We start from the raw sequence: 16,636 nt of genomic DNA, 5'->3' as shown, positions 1-16,636 counted from the left end.
TAACAACTTTGTAACAGTTCTATAACATGTTCATAACCACTCTTTATAATACTTGTCTCAGGTTACGATGGACATTGAGAATCCTCTGACTGATTTGTTTTTTTTGTCATTTAGGCTACTGCTTAGTGCTGCAATGCATATATCATTTGGTTCAAGTCATTTCCAATAACTGGAACATATGAAATTCACGTGAATAACTTTACGTCCAAATACAAATTCACCGCTAGGGGCACTATAAGAAAACAGTCATCTTGAGGTCTGTGAATGGTCAAAGAAAATTCTACTTCCGGGATAAACAAGGGCACGCTGTTTTGTTGAATAACTGTCCTTGTTTTAATGTGACTAAGTTGACAAAACTGCACATCTACAGAGGTATTTGCTTTTATCTGAATGTGTCATGCGACATTTGTCACGAAAGGACTTGTGAACGGGACGTTTAGCTTGAAACCTGAAAGTTGTGAGTTCGAGCCAGCAATCACAGATTCGTATAGCTTGTTTAGTTAACATTCACCTGTCATACAATCAGCCACCAAATTGTCTTTGAAGGAAAGTCAAGTAGCTAACCGTCATACATAGTTGGCTAGCGATCTTACTAGATTTATTTGTTTTTACGTGTTTCTCTTGCCAACAACTTCATGGCGAATCCTTCCCATGTATCAAGAGTTTTCTCTTTGTACAAGAGGATTCTACTGTTGCACCGGTTCCTGCCCATTGATTTGAGAGCGCTGGGAGACCAGTATGTCAAAGATGAATTCAGAAGGAACAAAACGGCGGCGCCCGAGGAGGTCACTGTCTTCATGAGGGAATGGGGGGTAAGTTGGCAACACTACAGAACTGCTTGTCATTGCATGTGCACGGTCAATAGATATACATGTGTTGCTAATAAATCAATTGATAAGCACGTACGTATACTTATGGCCATGCTAGTTATTGCCTTGAATAGAGGATATTTGAAGGGACAGGAGATTTAACAAATATCGTTGGTCACTATTTTCTAGAAGAACATGTGCCGTTTAATCCCTCGCCGCACGATGGCGGTGTTTACCATAATTCCAGAGCCTAGACAATATCTCTGCATCAAGATTTAATCACAGCACAATGAACATATGTTATCTATCATCAGTATTGTAGTACATGCAGCGTATCTATTAAGCCCACGTCAATCTTTGTGTTCAACCCATTTATCTGGTTGTTATATCCATGACCGTTTTTATTTTAAGCCATTCAGATGTTTTATTATTAGGTTATTGACAGCTGTGTAAGTACCCACTAGTGACCACTTTCAAAGCTGTAAAAAAACGTTGGTGTTGAGGTGACCCCCAGATAAACACATTTTTCAGATATGTTTTGTATCTTCTCTGATCATACTTTATTTACAATTAAAATATTCATGTGCATATATATGCACAGGATAGCACATGTCATGGGCATTAATGACTATTTCTTACCAATTGAAAATATTTTTCATCCTAGTTATTGAGCCTGTATGTCACAGTCACACAATAGCAGCATCATTTGGTTAACTTCTACACGATAATAGATTTCAGGCATTCACAGCTTACATTTTGAAATGCATTTAGTCTTATTTTACTGTTAAATGAACCTTGTATTGTTATACATAGATACCATTTTTGTCAGTTTGACATTTATCGCAGGTGAGCTTAAAGCGGTGGTCCTTTTCTGAGTCAAGATCACTTTCTGAGTCAAAACGCAAGCCGAGATCTACCGATCACATGTATTGTTGTTCAGACCATTTAAAAACATGATACTGATGGTCAGTCACAGGGTCCACCTCTCAACGTCCCTCCGCTCTCCCTTTCCTCCACTGACACTGTCTTCCAGCTGATGGCGAAAACTCGAGTCGCTTCATGCACAAATTCATGATACACTTTCCTACTCCTTCATTACAGTTGGTTGTAGTAGGAGTGGAAGTAGGAAGAATGCACATTTTATGGCTTATAAAAGTGTTGACAGTGCTGAGTAAGAACTTAAACATAAACTCACTTTTATAAACAGTCTTTGACAGTTTCTCTCTAGTCATGGTTTTAAATGTTTTGAAATCTCACAGTATCAACTTTGCTGTACCTTTCTTTTACGCCTGCTATGTTAATGCGGACACGGTAATCTTAGCCACCCGATTAGCCAGCGGTCGGCATATAGTGCACTTGATTTGTACCTTCAGACACATGAGATCGACCGGTACCACTGGCTTAAAGGGTGCAGTAGCACAAAATGTAAACGGCAAAAAAGAAATGTTGTACAATATCATCAACACTAGCGTTGCATAATATTGTAGTTTATAGCAGCGGTCCCAAACCACCAGGCCGTGGACATTCACTACCGGGCCACACGGAAAGGATAAATATATACATTTTTCTTTGTTTTTGGGGGTAAAATAATAATTCTATACAATTATAGGCTATTTGTGCAGTAATTACATTGAACCTGGTGCAGTCTGTTGGTCCCTTTCTCACCACTCTAATATCTCTGTCAGGGCCACAACAGTTTACAGACTTTGAACTTGAGTAATGTGTGTTCATCACGGTCTGCGTGAGCTGTGTTGCCCGACAACTTTGTACTATGTTAGCTGACATGAATCAAATAAATAATAATAATAAAATGTTTTTGCCGTGGTCCATGATCAATCAGGCACAATGCACCCCCAAATATTTTAGTCACTTAGTTGAGACAATGTTCAGTTGTCCCTTTAAGGGCGGAAGGTTGCCGTGGTAATAGTGAAACTGGCATGTCTCTGAATGAGACTGAATCTCTGTTATTCGCTAGCACATGCAGCAAACTCAAACTAACATTGAAAAATAACTTGGTGTGTGAACAAAAGGATGTAAATAGCCAAGAAGCACGAGGACAAAGTCACACTACTAGACTTTCGGCTAAATTAGACAAACTTCTGTGTGGTGGGCTTAATTTTTAGAACCTTTCAGCACTTCACTTAGATCTACAGTGCAAGCACAGCATATAAATAGAATGGGTATCCCCATTCAAGTCAATGGTGTCATAATGGGTGCTCGATTCGTATCATATGTTACGAATCCAAAACAGATAAGCCTTATTTACGTAATTATTTAGACCCTTTGCTATGAGACTCGAATCCTGTGCATCCTGTTTCCACTGATCATCCTTGTGATCTATTTACAACTTGATGGGAATCCAGCTGTGGTAAATTCAAATGATTGGACAGGATTTGGAAAGGCACACACCTGTCTATATAAGGTCCCACAGTTGACAGTGCATGTCAGAGCAAAAACCAAGCCATGAGGTTGAAGGAATTGTCAGAGAGCTCCGAGACAGGATTGTGTCGGGGCACAGATTTGGGCAAGAGTGCCAAAAAATGTTTGCAGTATTGAAGATCCCCAATAACGCAGTGTCCTCCTCCATTCTTAAATGGAAGAAGTTTGGAACCACCAAGACTCTTCCGCGAGCTGGCTGCCCAGCCAAACTGAGCAATCGGGGGAGAAGGGCCTTGGTCAGGGAGGTGACCAAGAACCCGATGGTCACTCTGACAGAGATCCAGAGTTCCTCTGTGGAGATGGGAGAACCTTCCAGAAGGACAACCATCTCCGCAGCACTCCACCAATCAGGCCTTTACGGCAGACTGGCCAGATGGAAGCAACTCCTCAGTAAAAGGCACAAGATGGCCCTCTTGGAGTTTGCAAAAAGGTACATAAAGCCTCTCAGACCATGAGAAACCAGAGTCTCTGGTCCGCTGAAACCAAGATTGAACTCTTTGGCCTGAATGCCAAGCATCACATCTTGCGGGAACCTGGCGCCATCCCTACAGTAAAACATGGCGGTGGCAGCATCATGCTGTGGGGATGTTTTTCAGCGGCATGGACTGGGAGACTAGTCAGGATTGAGGGAAAGATGAACGGAGCAATGTACAGAGAGATCCTTGATGAAAACCTGCTCCAGCGCACTCAAGACCTCAGACTTGGGTGAAGGTTCACCTTCAAACAGTATAACAACCCTAAGCACACAGCCAAGACAACGTAGGAGTGGCTTTGGAAACAAGTCTCAATGTCCTTGAGTGGCCCAGCTAGAGCCTGGACTTGAACCCAATTGAACATCTCTGGAAAGACTTTTTGTGTAGGTTGATGAGGGGATGAGGGGAAAGAAAACAATTTAATCCATTTTAGAATAAGGTGGAACTTAACAAATTGTGGAAAAAGTCAAGGGTCTGAATACTTTCCGAATGCACTGTAGTTTGTTTCCCTCATTTACTCAAGTGTTTCTATTATTTTGGCAGTTATCTTTACGTTGAAAAGTGTGTGGTCATACGCACATCCTTAAAAACATAGTTGCTGGGCTAATAAAGAATACTAGTATAGAACACGAAGGCCCTCACACTGTTAAAGCTCCCAATTCAACGCTTAATTGACAACGTTTCCAAACAGATCTTCTTCTGGTCAAATTATTGCATCACAATACCAGGCAGCCGTTAAGTGTACCGCTGAGTTTACCAGTCAATCTTTTTTATTTGACCTTTATTTAACTAGGCAAGTCAGTTTTAAGGACAAATTCTTATTTTCAATGACGGCCTAGGAACGGTGGGTTAACTGTCTTGTTCGGGGGCAGAACAACTTTTTTTTTTTTACCTTGTCAGCTCGGGATTTGATCAGTTACAAGTCTAATGCTCAAACCACTAGGCTACCTGGGTTCCAGGTTCCAAGCCCGTCCTTTCATTCTATTTGGGGTAACCTGGTAGTTAGAGTGTGGGGCCAGTAACTGAAAGGTTGCTGGATCGAATCCCCGAGCTGACAAGGTAAAAATCTGTTGTTCTGCCCCTGAACAATACAGTTAACCCGGTAGGCCGTCATTGTAAATAAGAATTTTGTCTTAACTGACTTTCCTAGTTAAATAAAGGTAAAAAAATTTTTTTTAAATGTATACAATTAAAAAATATATATATTTCTGTGTCGCACATCCCCCCCAGGCACAGCTGCTATGCAAGATGGGAAATGGGATTGGTATTTCATTGTGCGATTACCATGCAGTGAAACAAAATAGCTACGGCAGCAATTTATTTTGCACATTTTTTGTTCGCAAATGTCAGTGAAATGGTCGCGCTGTAGAGCCCTGATGTAACCAATGCATTCAGATTCAGAATCCTCCTATCTCTCTCTTCCCCCTCTCTTTCTCTCTATTCATTAATTAAGGAGTGGGTGAATCACCACTCCCTTCCTCCGTCCTAGCTGCCTCAGAGAAGTGCGGAAGGGCGGCAGGCAGAGCCCAAAGAACAGACAAGGAGCGAGACTCCTAAATGTGATTACATACACACATACACACACACAAACACACTCTCTTAGACACACCCACGCATACATACATACATACACACACACACACACACATACATACATACACACACACACACTCTTTCTCTCTCTCTCACACACACACACACACACACACACACACACACACACACAGACTCCTAACCAGATTACAAGCACTGAGTGTTCAGTCTGATTCAGTTACATAGGACCCGTGGAATAGAGCTCCTCCTAATAAATCGCCCTGTATCAAAACAGACAAGCTCTCACATGAGGGGGAGAAACACCACAGAAGCAGGGACCAGGTCTGCTTGATACAGCCAGTATGTTAGGGACTCGGGAGAGAGAGAGAGTGGAGTGGGAATTACCTTTAGAGAGAGAGAGTGGAGTGGGAATTACCTTTAGAGAGAGAGAGTGGAGTGGGAATTACCTTTAGAGAGAGAGAGTGGAGTGGGAATTACCTTTAGAGAGAGAGTGGAGTGGGAATTACTTTTAGAGAGAGTGGAGTGGGAATTACCTTTAGAGAGAGAGAGAGAGAGAGAGTGGAGTGGGAATTACCTTTAGAGAGAGAGAGAGTGGAGTGGGAATTACCTTTAGAGAGAGAGAGAGTGGAGTGGGAATTACCTTTGGAGAGAGAGAGAGTGGAGGGGAATTACCTTTGGAGAGAGAGAATTACCTTTGGAGAGAGAGGAGTGGGGGAATTACCTTTAGAGAGCAAGAGAGTGGAGTGGGAATTACCTTTAGAGAGAGAGAGAGAGAGAGAGAGTGGAGTGGGAATTACCTTTAGAGAGAGAGAGAGAGAGTGGAGTGGGAATTACTTTTAGAGAGAGCGAGATTTGCAGCCGACCATACGTTTGAGTTGTCGAGATTCAGAGGGAGGTTTTGACCAGCCAAAGCTACCCTAGCAAGTCTGGGGACTACTTTACCCACATTGCTTTGGCGCAAATCCAGTCGTATAGTTTAGACTAAATATGTTTACGGAAGAGATGCATTAAAAAAGTACACCGATTGTCTGTTGTTCAAAACTTACTCCGAGAAAGTAGATTAGATTTGGATATCAGCTTTATACTGAATTTGTTGTTACCAATGGACAAATAAAGTTGTACTGTAACCTTGAGAAAGTCATTTCTACATGACAGTCAACAGGTTTCTTAAAAAGTTTGAATATAAATGTGACATTGAAATGTCTGTCCTGGGTCTGTGCTGGAGCCACTAGTAAAATCATTTTGGGGTTGTCGTGGAGACCCGACTGCTCTCCTCTGTCTCCAAGAAAATATGACCCCTTGGCCAACACTCAAAATAATTCCATTATGTACAAGACAGGAGAAAGCCTTTTAGACAAATGGCCTGTTATTTCTTAAATTGAACCGCTTCCAGAACTTTCCGATGTCTTTATGAATGGCTCGATGCGAGGTCCTAACATTTGTTCCAACTCCAGACAGGGATTTGTATTCAATTTTTATGAATAAAAACAGATGTTTGCTCTATCTCCTTGTCGTTGATTCGTAAATGGTCTTGACACAGATTTAACATGTCTGTCTGGGCTGTGTCCAATGACACACTATGTTGTCTTGGACATGCTTCAGCAGAGGTCACACTAGCTTGATGGACATCATCTGTCCCAGTAGCATAGCAAGGAGGATACCAGGGAAAAGGAATCATTGAAAAGGATTTGTTGACTGTTCTGTTACCTGTATTTGTCACTCTACGGTTACAGTGATCAACCTCTTATATTGATCAGATTGTCCTGCACAAATGTGATCACTATGCGGAGTGCTCTCACTGCACTGTATTAGTTAAGAGGTTTGGTCCTCTTTATGCAGTAATGTGTGCTTTGAGAGCTGCAAGAGGGTGCTCTGAAGGGTTGACATTTTAGAAAATAAAATAATGGATTCCCGTCCCCCATATCTCTTATAGTCAGTGTCAGCCCTAGACTCTTGCCTTTCCTGATATTGTACAATGTACAGTCGTGGCCAAAAGTTTTGAGAATGACACAAATATTAATTTCTACAAAGTGTCTTTGGATATTTTTGTCAGATATTACTATGGAATACTGAAGTATAATTACAAGCATTTCATAAGTGTCAAAGGCTTTTATTGACAATTACATGAAGTTGATGCAAAGAGGCAATATTTGCAGTGTTGACCCTTCTTTTTCAAGACCTCTGCAATCTGCCCTGGCATACTGTCAATTAACTGACTGATGGCAGCCCATTCTTGCATAATCAATGCTTGGAGTTTGTTAGAATTTGTGGGTTTTTGTTTGTCCGTCCGCCTCTTGAGGATTGATCACGAGTTCTCAATGGGATTAAGATCTGGGGAGTTTCCTGGCCATGGACCCAAAATATCCATGTTTTGTTCCCCGAGCCACTTAGTTATCACTTTTGCCTTATGGCAAGGTGCTCCATCATGCTGGAAAAGGCATTGTTCATCACTAAACTGTTCCTGGATGGTTGGGAGAAGTTGCTCTCAGAGATGTGTTGGTACCATTCTTTATTCATGGCTGTGTTCTTAGACAAAATTGTGAGTGAGCCCACTCCCTTGGCTGAGAAGCAACCCCACACATGAATGGTCTCAGGACTATTGGCATGACACAGGACTGATGGTAGCGCCCACCTTGTCTTCTCCGGACAAGCTTTTTTCCGGATGCCCTAAACAATCGGGAAGGGGATTCCCGTGCAGATGCACTCACACCTGCCTGCTGACATTCCTGAGTAAGCTCTCTGTACTGGTGGTGCCCCGATCCCGCAGCTGAATCAACTTTAGGAGACGGTGCTGGCGCTGGCTGCACTTTCTTGGGCTCCCTGAAGCCTTTTTCACAACAATTGAGCCACTCTCCTTGAAGTTCTTGATGATCCGATAAATGGTTGATTTAGGTGCAATCTTACTGGCAGCAATATCCTTTCCTGTGAAGCCATTTTTGTGCAAAGCAATGATGACGGCAAGTGTTTCCTTGCAGGTAACCATGTTTGACAGAGGAAGAGCAATGATTCCAAGCACCACCCTCCTTTTGAAGCTTCCAGTCTGTTATTTGAACTCAATCAGCATGACAGAGTGATCTCCAGCCTTGTCCTCGTCAACACTCACACCTGTATTAATGAGAGAATCACTGACATGTCAGCTGGTCCTTTTGTGGCAGGGCTGAAGTGCAGTGAAAATGTTTTTGGGGGATTCAGTTCATTTGCATGGCAAAGAGGGACTTAATTGCAATTCATCTGATCACTCTTCATAACATTCTGGAGTATATGCAGATTGCCATCATACAAAATGAGGCAGCAAACTTTGTGAAAATTAATATTTGTGTCGTGGCCAAAAGTTTTGAGAATGACTGTAGTGTGACAGACTGGCATGTTGAAGAACATCATTGAGTTACCAAAGTATTTGCTGCTAGCCCTGAACAGTTCTGAACCACACGCCTCTGCAAATACCACTGTATATTGCTTATTTGACTCGACAATCTCTATGTATGGACCTGCGCTCCATTTCTGACTGGATGCGTTGCAGGTTAGGTGTGGGCTATGACCTCTATTAACCCTTAAAATGACCTCAAATCATCCGCCAGTGACCCCTGTAGTGTCCGTATCAAATCCCATGATACTGTCAGTCCAGGAATTCAGAGATAAGAATCAGAGGATACTCCTTTATAACCAATCAAACTTACGTGGTGCTAATGAATAGATTCGTGTTGTAGAATGGCTTGATTCATGCATATCATATTTTCCCCAGTGAGGGTGGTAAAAGCAGGCCAATGATGTTTCTCTATAGACTCAAGGGATATGGGCTTTCCATATTGATGTGATATATTCATACATGGCCTATCTACTGTGTTTCCTTAATCATTTTCAGTAATTCTGCTGAATTGGCTACTGAACATCCTCTGTAGGCAAGGGTTTGCCAGAGCAATGGATTCGCTGGAGGGGAATGGAATGGTTAGTTCTTTGATATGTCTAAAGCAGTGTGGATAGGCCAGGTACACACAGAGAACCAGAGGGTACTTGGGAAGACATAAGCCGATTTGATCATTTGCACATCAGGGGGTACTTTGAGCATGTGATTAGTGGTACAGTAATCAGAAATAGGGCTGTTATGGTGACTGTATTACCGCCACACCGGCAGTCATCAGTCATGCCAGCAGTAAAATTCCATGTGATCGTTGAGTCTGCTTTCATGCACTCTGGACATGTATTGGTAGTACCCAACTCGCTAATGATCATCAGTCCCTATTGGCCTGGTACTCCGGGCTCTATTGTCCCTCCATCAGGTCCTAATGGCCTGGTATTCAGGGCTCTATTGTCCCTCCATCAGCACTAATGGCCTGGTACTCAGGGCTCTATTGTCCCTCCATCAGGTCCTAATGGCCTGGTAGTCAGGGCTCTATTGTCCCTCCATCAATAGGAATATCACCTGTCACGCAGTAAGAGCATGGTCCTCAAACAGGATTATCACCTTTTGAGACAGTGAGAGCATGCTCCTCAAACAGGAATATCACCTGTTGTGACAGTGCGAGCATGCTCCTCAAACAGGAATATCACCGGTCACGCAGTGCGAGCATGCTCCTCAAACAGGAATATCACCTGTTGTGACAGTGCGAGCATGCTCCTCAAACAGGAATATCACCTGTTGTGACAGTGCGAGCATGCTCCTCAAACAGGAATATCACCGGTCACGCAGTGCGAGCATGCTCCTCAAACAGGAATATCACCTGTCACGCAGCATGCTCTTCATACAGAGCAACTCCTCAAACAAGAATATCACCTGTTGGGGCAGTGAGAGCATGCTCCTCAAACAGGAATATCACCTGTTGTGACAGTGACAATAATATTCTTCTTACTATAAAATCATATAATATAAAATAATGCCACGGGACTTATAAACATATCTTGTCTGCTAACTGAACAAGTCTACAGTCTATGGCATGGCACATAGCCAGGTAACATACAGTAGACCAACTCATATTCTGTTCTTCTGAAATACATTTTCTTCATATCATAATGTTTCTTTAGACCTGAATAAAATACATAATGGATGTATTGTGATGGTGTATATTAAATTGATTTATTAGACTTTTTAAAATGTAGATGTTCCAAAAGCACACATCAGTGGCTTGTATGCATGGAGGCCTGGAGATGCTCAACATGTCATGACCGTGAGAACGGATGTATTTTGCATGACAGTAACCAGCTGAGAAAATGTAATTACCGCCAGAGCCCTAAATAAAATAAATAAAAACACTGTCATGACACATGTATTTATAGTTGTTGTGACAACATGGCGTTATTTTATGGCTGGTTTTGACACCTACATAAGAGTTTAAAACCTACCACACAAGGCAAAACATTGCATTACACCATAGCCTACTGGTCAGTAGTATGTTTACGTTATATAGCATTTTCAGAAATGGACCATATTAAATGATCATTGTAATTGTGCACACATTGATGTCAGACATGCAGCTACCCCAGTGCTCTGTTTCTGATGAATGCAGGAGCAGATTTCAGGATTAGGACAAAACACCCTCTTTTTGACTGATGACTGACATAAGGCCATGTACGTGATAGTCCTGGGTGGCTTATGTGTTTCTGATGACTGACATAAGGCCATGTATGTGATAGGCCTGGGTGGATTATGTGTTTCTGATGACTGACATAAGGCCATGTACGTGATAGGCCTGGGTGGATTATGTGTTTCTGATGACTGACATAAGGCCATGTACGTGATAGGCCTGGGTGGATTATGTGTTTCTGATGACTGACATAAGGCCATGTACGGGATAGGCCTGGGTTGCTTATGTGTTTCTGATGACTGACATAAGGCCATGTACGGGATAGGCCTAAATGGATTATGTGTTTCTGAGGACTGACATAAGGCCATGTACGTGATAGGCCTGGGTGGCTTATGTGTTTCTGATGACTGACCATAAGGCCATGTACGTGATAGGCCTAAATGGATTATGTGTTTCTGATGACTGACATAAGGCCATGTACGTGATAGGCCTGGGTGGATTATGTGTTTCTGATGACTGACATAAGGCCATGTACGTGATAGGCCTAAATGGATTATGTGTTTCTGATGACTGACATAAGGCCATGTACGGGATAGGCCTGGGTGGCTTATGTGTTTCTGATGACTGACATAAGGCCATGTACGTGATAGGCCTGGGTGGATTTTGTGTTTCTGATGACTGACATAAGGCCATGTACGTGATAGGCCTAAATGGATTATGTGTTTCTGATGACTGACATAAGGCCATGTACGGGATAGGCCTGGGTGGATTATGTGTTTCTGATGACTGACATAAGGCCATGTACGGGATAGGCCTGGGTGGATTATGTGTTTCTGATGACTGACATAAGGCCATGTACGTGATAGGCCTGGGTGGATTATGTGTTTCTGATGACTGACATAAGGCCATGTACGGGATAGGCCTGGGTGGATTATGTGTTTCTGATGACTGACATAAGGCCATGTACGGGATAGGCCTGGGTGGATTATGTGTTTCTGATGACTGACATAAGGCCATGTACGTGATAGGCCTGGGTGGATTATGTGTTTCTGATGACTGACATAAGGCCATGTACGTGATAGGCCTGGGTGGATTATGTGTTTCTGATGACTGACATAAGGCCATGTACGTGATAGGCCTGGGTGGATTATGTGTTTCTGATGACTGACATAAGGCCATGTACGGGATAGGCCTGGGTGGATTATGTGTTTCTGATGACTGACATAAGGCCATGTACGTGATAGGCCTGGGTGGATTATGTGTTTCTGATGACTGACATAAGGCCATGTACGGGATAGGCCTGGGTGGATTATGTGTTTCTGATGACTGACATAAGGCCATGTACGGGATAGGCCTGGGTGGATTATGTGTTTCTGATGACTGACATAAGGCCATGTACGTGATAGGCCTGGGTGGATTATGTGTTTCTGATGACTGACATAAGGCCATGTACGTGATAGGCCTAAATGGATTATGTGTTTCTGATGACTGACATAAGGCCATGTACGTGATAGGCCTGGGTGGATTATGTGTTTCTGATGACTGACATAAGGCCATGTATGTGATAGGCCTGGGTGGATTATGTGTTTCTGATGACTGACATAAGGCCATGTACGGGATAGGCCTGGGTGGATTATGTGTTTCTGATGACTGACATAAGGCCATGTACGTGATAGGCCTAAATGGATTATGTGTTTCTGATGACTGACATAAGGCCATGTACGTGATAGGCCTAAATGGATTATGTGTTTCTGATGACTGACATAAGGCCATGTACGTGATAGGCCTGGGTGGATTATGTGTTTCTGATGACTGACATATGGCCATGTACGGGATAGGCCTGGGTGGATTATGTGTTTCTGATGACTGACATAAGGCCATGTACGTGATAGGCCTGGGTGGATTATGTGTTTCTGATGACTGACATAAGGCCATGTACGTGATAGGCCTGGGTGGATTATGTGTTTCTGATGACTGACAAAAGGCCATATCTTGATAGGCCTGGGTGGATTATGTGTTTCTGATGACTGACATAAGGCCATGACAGTGTAGGCCTAAATGGATTATGTGTTTCTGATGACTGACATAAGGCCATGTACGTGATAGGCCTGGGTGGATTATGTGTTTCTGATGACTGACATAAGGCCATGTACGTGATAGGCCTAAATGGATTATGATTGATGGTCATAACACTTTATGACACTGTCAAAAAGCATATCTTCTTAGTCCAAGTAAAGGGACACAGGATGGTCATAATGCTTCTTGACAGTGTCAAGTGTAAAAACGTGACTTTAAAGAATTCGGGACAACAACAACAAAGAATTTAAGAAGCAAACTTTCAGAAGAAAGTCATCTTCTTGGCAGGGAAAAACACATTTGAATAAATGTGGGTTTTGACACTCTTATGTAGGTGTCATAACCAGGCATAAAACGCAATATATGTCACAACAGGTGTAAATATATAGGTCATGACAGTGTTACGACCATATTGTGACAAGTTGTCAGCTGTTACGACATGGTTATGACCGTGTCATAACGTGTTATGACGGTAGGTGTCAAGTGAAGTGTTACCGGAAATGAATTGTCTTAATGATCCTTTATTTCCCTGTGTCTGCTCTAGAACTACCAGGACAGTCTAAATGTTCCATCCCTGTCTCTGCTCTAGAACTACCAGGACAGTCTAAATGTTCCATCCCTGTCTCTGCTCTAGAACTACCAGGACAGTCTAAATGTTCCATCCCTGTCTCTGCTCTAGAACTACCAGGACAGTCTAAATGTTCCATCCCTGTCTTTGCTCTAGAACTACCAGGACAGTCTAAATGTTCCATCCCTGTCTCTGCTCTAGAACTACCAGGACAGTCTAAATGTTCCATCCCTGTCTCTGCTCTAGAACTACCAGGACAGTCTAAATGTTCCTTCCCTGTCTCTGCTCTAGAACTACCAGGACAGTCTAAATGTTCCTTCCCTGTCTCTGCTCTAGAACTACCAGGACAGTCTAAATGTCCCTTCCCTGTCTCTGCTCTAGAACTACCAGGACAGTCTAAATGTTCCTTCTCTGTCTCTGCTCTAGAACTACCGTGACACCTTGCAGACCCAGGTGCTGGAGTCTGCTAGGGACCATTTGAAGAAGGTGGAGTTTGGAGCAGAGCTGTCGGAGGGGGATCTCAAACTGTTCCAGGACGAGCAGGTGGGACAGCTGTATGAGCTGATGCTGGAGTCCACCAAGCCCAACAGACAGTTCGACATCCAGGAGGAAGGATTGAAGGAGTAGACGGGATGCTCCCATACTGACCAGAGAGGGAGGTGGTGCATCTCAATAGTTTAAAGTGTCTCTTTCCTTGTCTCCTCTCCTTCATACACAGTTTTTTTTTCTTCATTGAACCTGTATTTTTACAGGACAGGTTAGTCTCTTTTAGTCACTTATTCAAGCGAGACGTTTCATTTCACACAGTGGACACCCCACAGATATGTCCAATTCATCAGTGCAGATGAAGAAAGGCGACGAGGGAGAAAGACACTTTAGACCAGGGGTCGGCAACAGGCAAGCCGCGGGGCAAAACCATCCCGCAAGTGATTTTGTTTGGCCCGCCAAAGTTTTTAGTGAAAAAAGACTAGCATCGAATTCAGCTCAAAAATGTAATTCAGGAACATTTGTTCCCAAGTATTCCCAGAAATGTAGAGAGAGACATATGTGATGGTGTCTCAATGTAATCAAGGTATGAAATGATTGTTATTATCAAATACAGTCTGTTTTTGGGCTTGCTTCTGGTCAATTTGCAGTGTGCAAATGACAGAAATTGGCCTGCGGTTGAATCTAGTTGTCCCCCTGCTTTAGACTAGTGCGCTGGAGCCAGGGAGAAGAGTAAGAGATGTGTGACTTAGACTTGCCGCAAAATCTGAGGTACTCTGACTGGTACACCTCCGAAGAAACTAACTGCACTCAAGCCCCGAATGAAATGGATGCTTTTAGGAAATGTTGTAATTATATTAAAGTACTGTCTGTGAAATAAAAATACCACAGCATGCTCAGTATCTGTGTTAATTTCCTTTCTCTCTTGTTGTGTTTGTGAGGAAAACGGAGGTTCCTGGAGAGGACCTGAAACTGGCACTACACTGTCACACTTCTGCGTCACAACTAGCAACCTGTTCACTAAATATTGCACTACTTTTGACCAGGGCCCATGGGCACTACTTAGGGAATAGGGTGCCACTTTGGACCCTAACACTGTCAGTAATTAGCTTCATGGGAAGCTTCTCGCAGGAGCGTGAAGCAGTGCTCATGTCTCAATATAGAGACGAAACAGAGGCGATGGCAATGAGAGAAGATGCATCTTTCCTCCAAAGATGCGAAGTATTAAAAAAAACGATTGAATCAATAACGCCACCTTTGTTCGGTCCCCCTGCATAATCTGATCCATTGTAAGGGAATCATGTTTGTGTCTGTCTTTGTGTCTGAGTTTCATTGTCAGTCATGTGGAAATATGAACATGTCCCCTCATGTAGCAGCGAACGCTGTGAACCAAGATTAAGGGAGTGAAGGCAATGTGACAGAAGTCGTTGTGCATCAACACATGTCATATTGCTCAAAAGCTCACACTTTTTATTCTACAATGAAGAGCAATTTGTATGGCGTTGCACTTCGCAAGTATTTTGGGATAAAGAAATAGACATTGCAGACACAGAATGGCACATGGCAAAATGAATGGGGATTATCAACTAGATGGACAGTGGACAGAGCCTGCTTTTACCTAATGGGTCATTTTTCTTATTTATTTAACTTGGCTAACTAAGTCAGTTAAGAACAAATTCTTATTTTCAATGACAGCCTAGGAACAGTGGGTTACCTGCCTTGTTCAGGGGCAGAACGACAGATTTTTTTACCTTGTCAGTTCAGGGTTTTGATCTTGCAACCTTTCAGTTACTAGTCCAATGCTCTAACCACTAGGCTACCTGTTGCCCCATTCAATTATTGCTTGATCAAATGGCAATAGCACCTAAGGCTGTAGTTCCCTCTGGTGTCAGTCTGGGACCTGAGTTCTATTCTTCATATCTAGGAATAGATTCAATGTTTTTTTGTTGCTGAAAGATTCTGTTTCATGATCATATCTACAATATTCCATCCGATGTTCCATTCTGTTTTTCCTTTTGTCTGTTGCTTGGTCAGACGTTTTGGTTTTCACAACCCAGTATGATGTACTCAATCTTACACATTGACGGACCGCTGGTCTGTAGTGTATAGCTGTACTGTCACACACACACACCTGAAACTGAAAATGTTCCCTCATTGCATCATTTGAGGGTAAATTGGTTAGTTCTTTGCACCTTACGCTCACACAGTGGGAGGTAGGTGTCAAAGCCTCCAAGATCACACACCCTGCTCAGGAAACGCACACGATGTTATGCTAGCAGACACAGCATGCTAGCAGAAGTCTGTGGGGTAACACTAGTTAGCATTTGCTCCTGAAACGACCTGTAATTCTCTTCATAATGGACACAGACATACATGTATCCACGAGTTCATCTGACTCTGGGGAAGTAGATACAGGGCCTTTTTGCCAAAACCCTGAAGTATCCCTTTAAAAGCAGCACTCTTTACTTCAGCAAGATTCACAAACAGAGGGAGCGGGGAAAGATCCATACGGAACCAGTCAGTAGAAGGGCATGTCACCTGGCTCTGAGCGGTTCTGACGAGCCAGAAGAAAAGTGTGTATCCAGGGGATTAGGGGGCGAGAGGAGCGATGTAGCGTGTAATCTCTCTGTCTGTGAACACTGGGAAAGGAGAAAAGGAGTGATCAACCAGGGTCGTGTTTGGCAACTTTTCAGACGCACTGCTGCTGCTGCT

General features: G+C 43.0%; 1 protein-coding gene across 1 annotated transcript; it reads left to right on the top strand.

Moving 5' to 3' along the window:
• Positions 1-265: 265 nt before the first annotated feature.
• On the top strand, positions 266-14,823 carry sdhaf3 (succinate dehydrogenase complex assembly factor 3). The gene is made up of 2 exons (XM_024395545.2): positions 266-812; positions 13,865-14,823. Exons 1-2 carry the CDS (start codon positions 636-638, stop codon positions 14,063-14,065), a joined length of 378 nt encoding a protein of 125 aa, XP_024251313.1. The 5' UTR covers positions 266-635; the 3' UTR covers positions 14,066-14,823.
• Positions 14,824-16,636: the final 1,813 nt, after the last annotated feature.

Source organism: Oncorhynchus tshawytscha, linkage group LG31 (assembly GCF_018296145.1).
Source record: "Oncorhynchus tshawytscha isolate Ot180627B linkage group LG31, Otsh_v2.0, whole genome shotgun sequence".
Classification (NCBI taxonomy): Eukaryota; Metazoa; Chordata; class Actinopteri; order Salmoniformes; family Salmonidae; genus Oncorhynchus; species Oncorhynchus tshawytscha.
The sequence above is the reverse complement of the archived record's forward strand: the minus strand, read 5'-3'. Positions and strand labels throughout refer to the sequence as shown.

Bases quoted from the DNA above. Each gene is read 5' to 3' on its own strand.
- sdhaf3 (XM_024395545.2), top strand. From the start codon at position 636: ATGGCGAATCCTTCCCATGTATCAAGAGTTTTCTCTTTGTACAAGAGG. The intron at 813-13,864 runs GTAAGTTGGCAA...TCTCTGCTCTAG, and splicing joins TCTTCATGAGGGAATGGGGG to AACTACCGTGACACCTTGCA.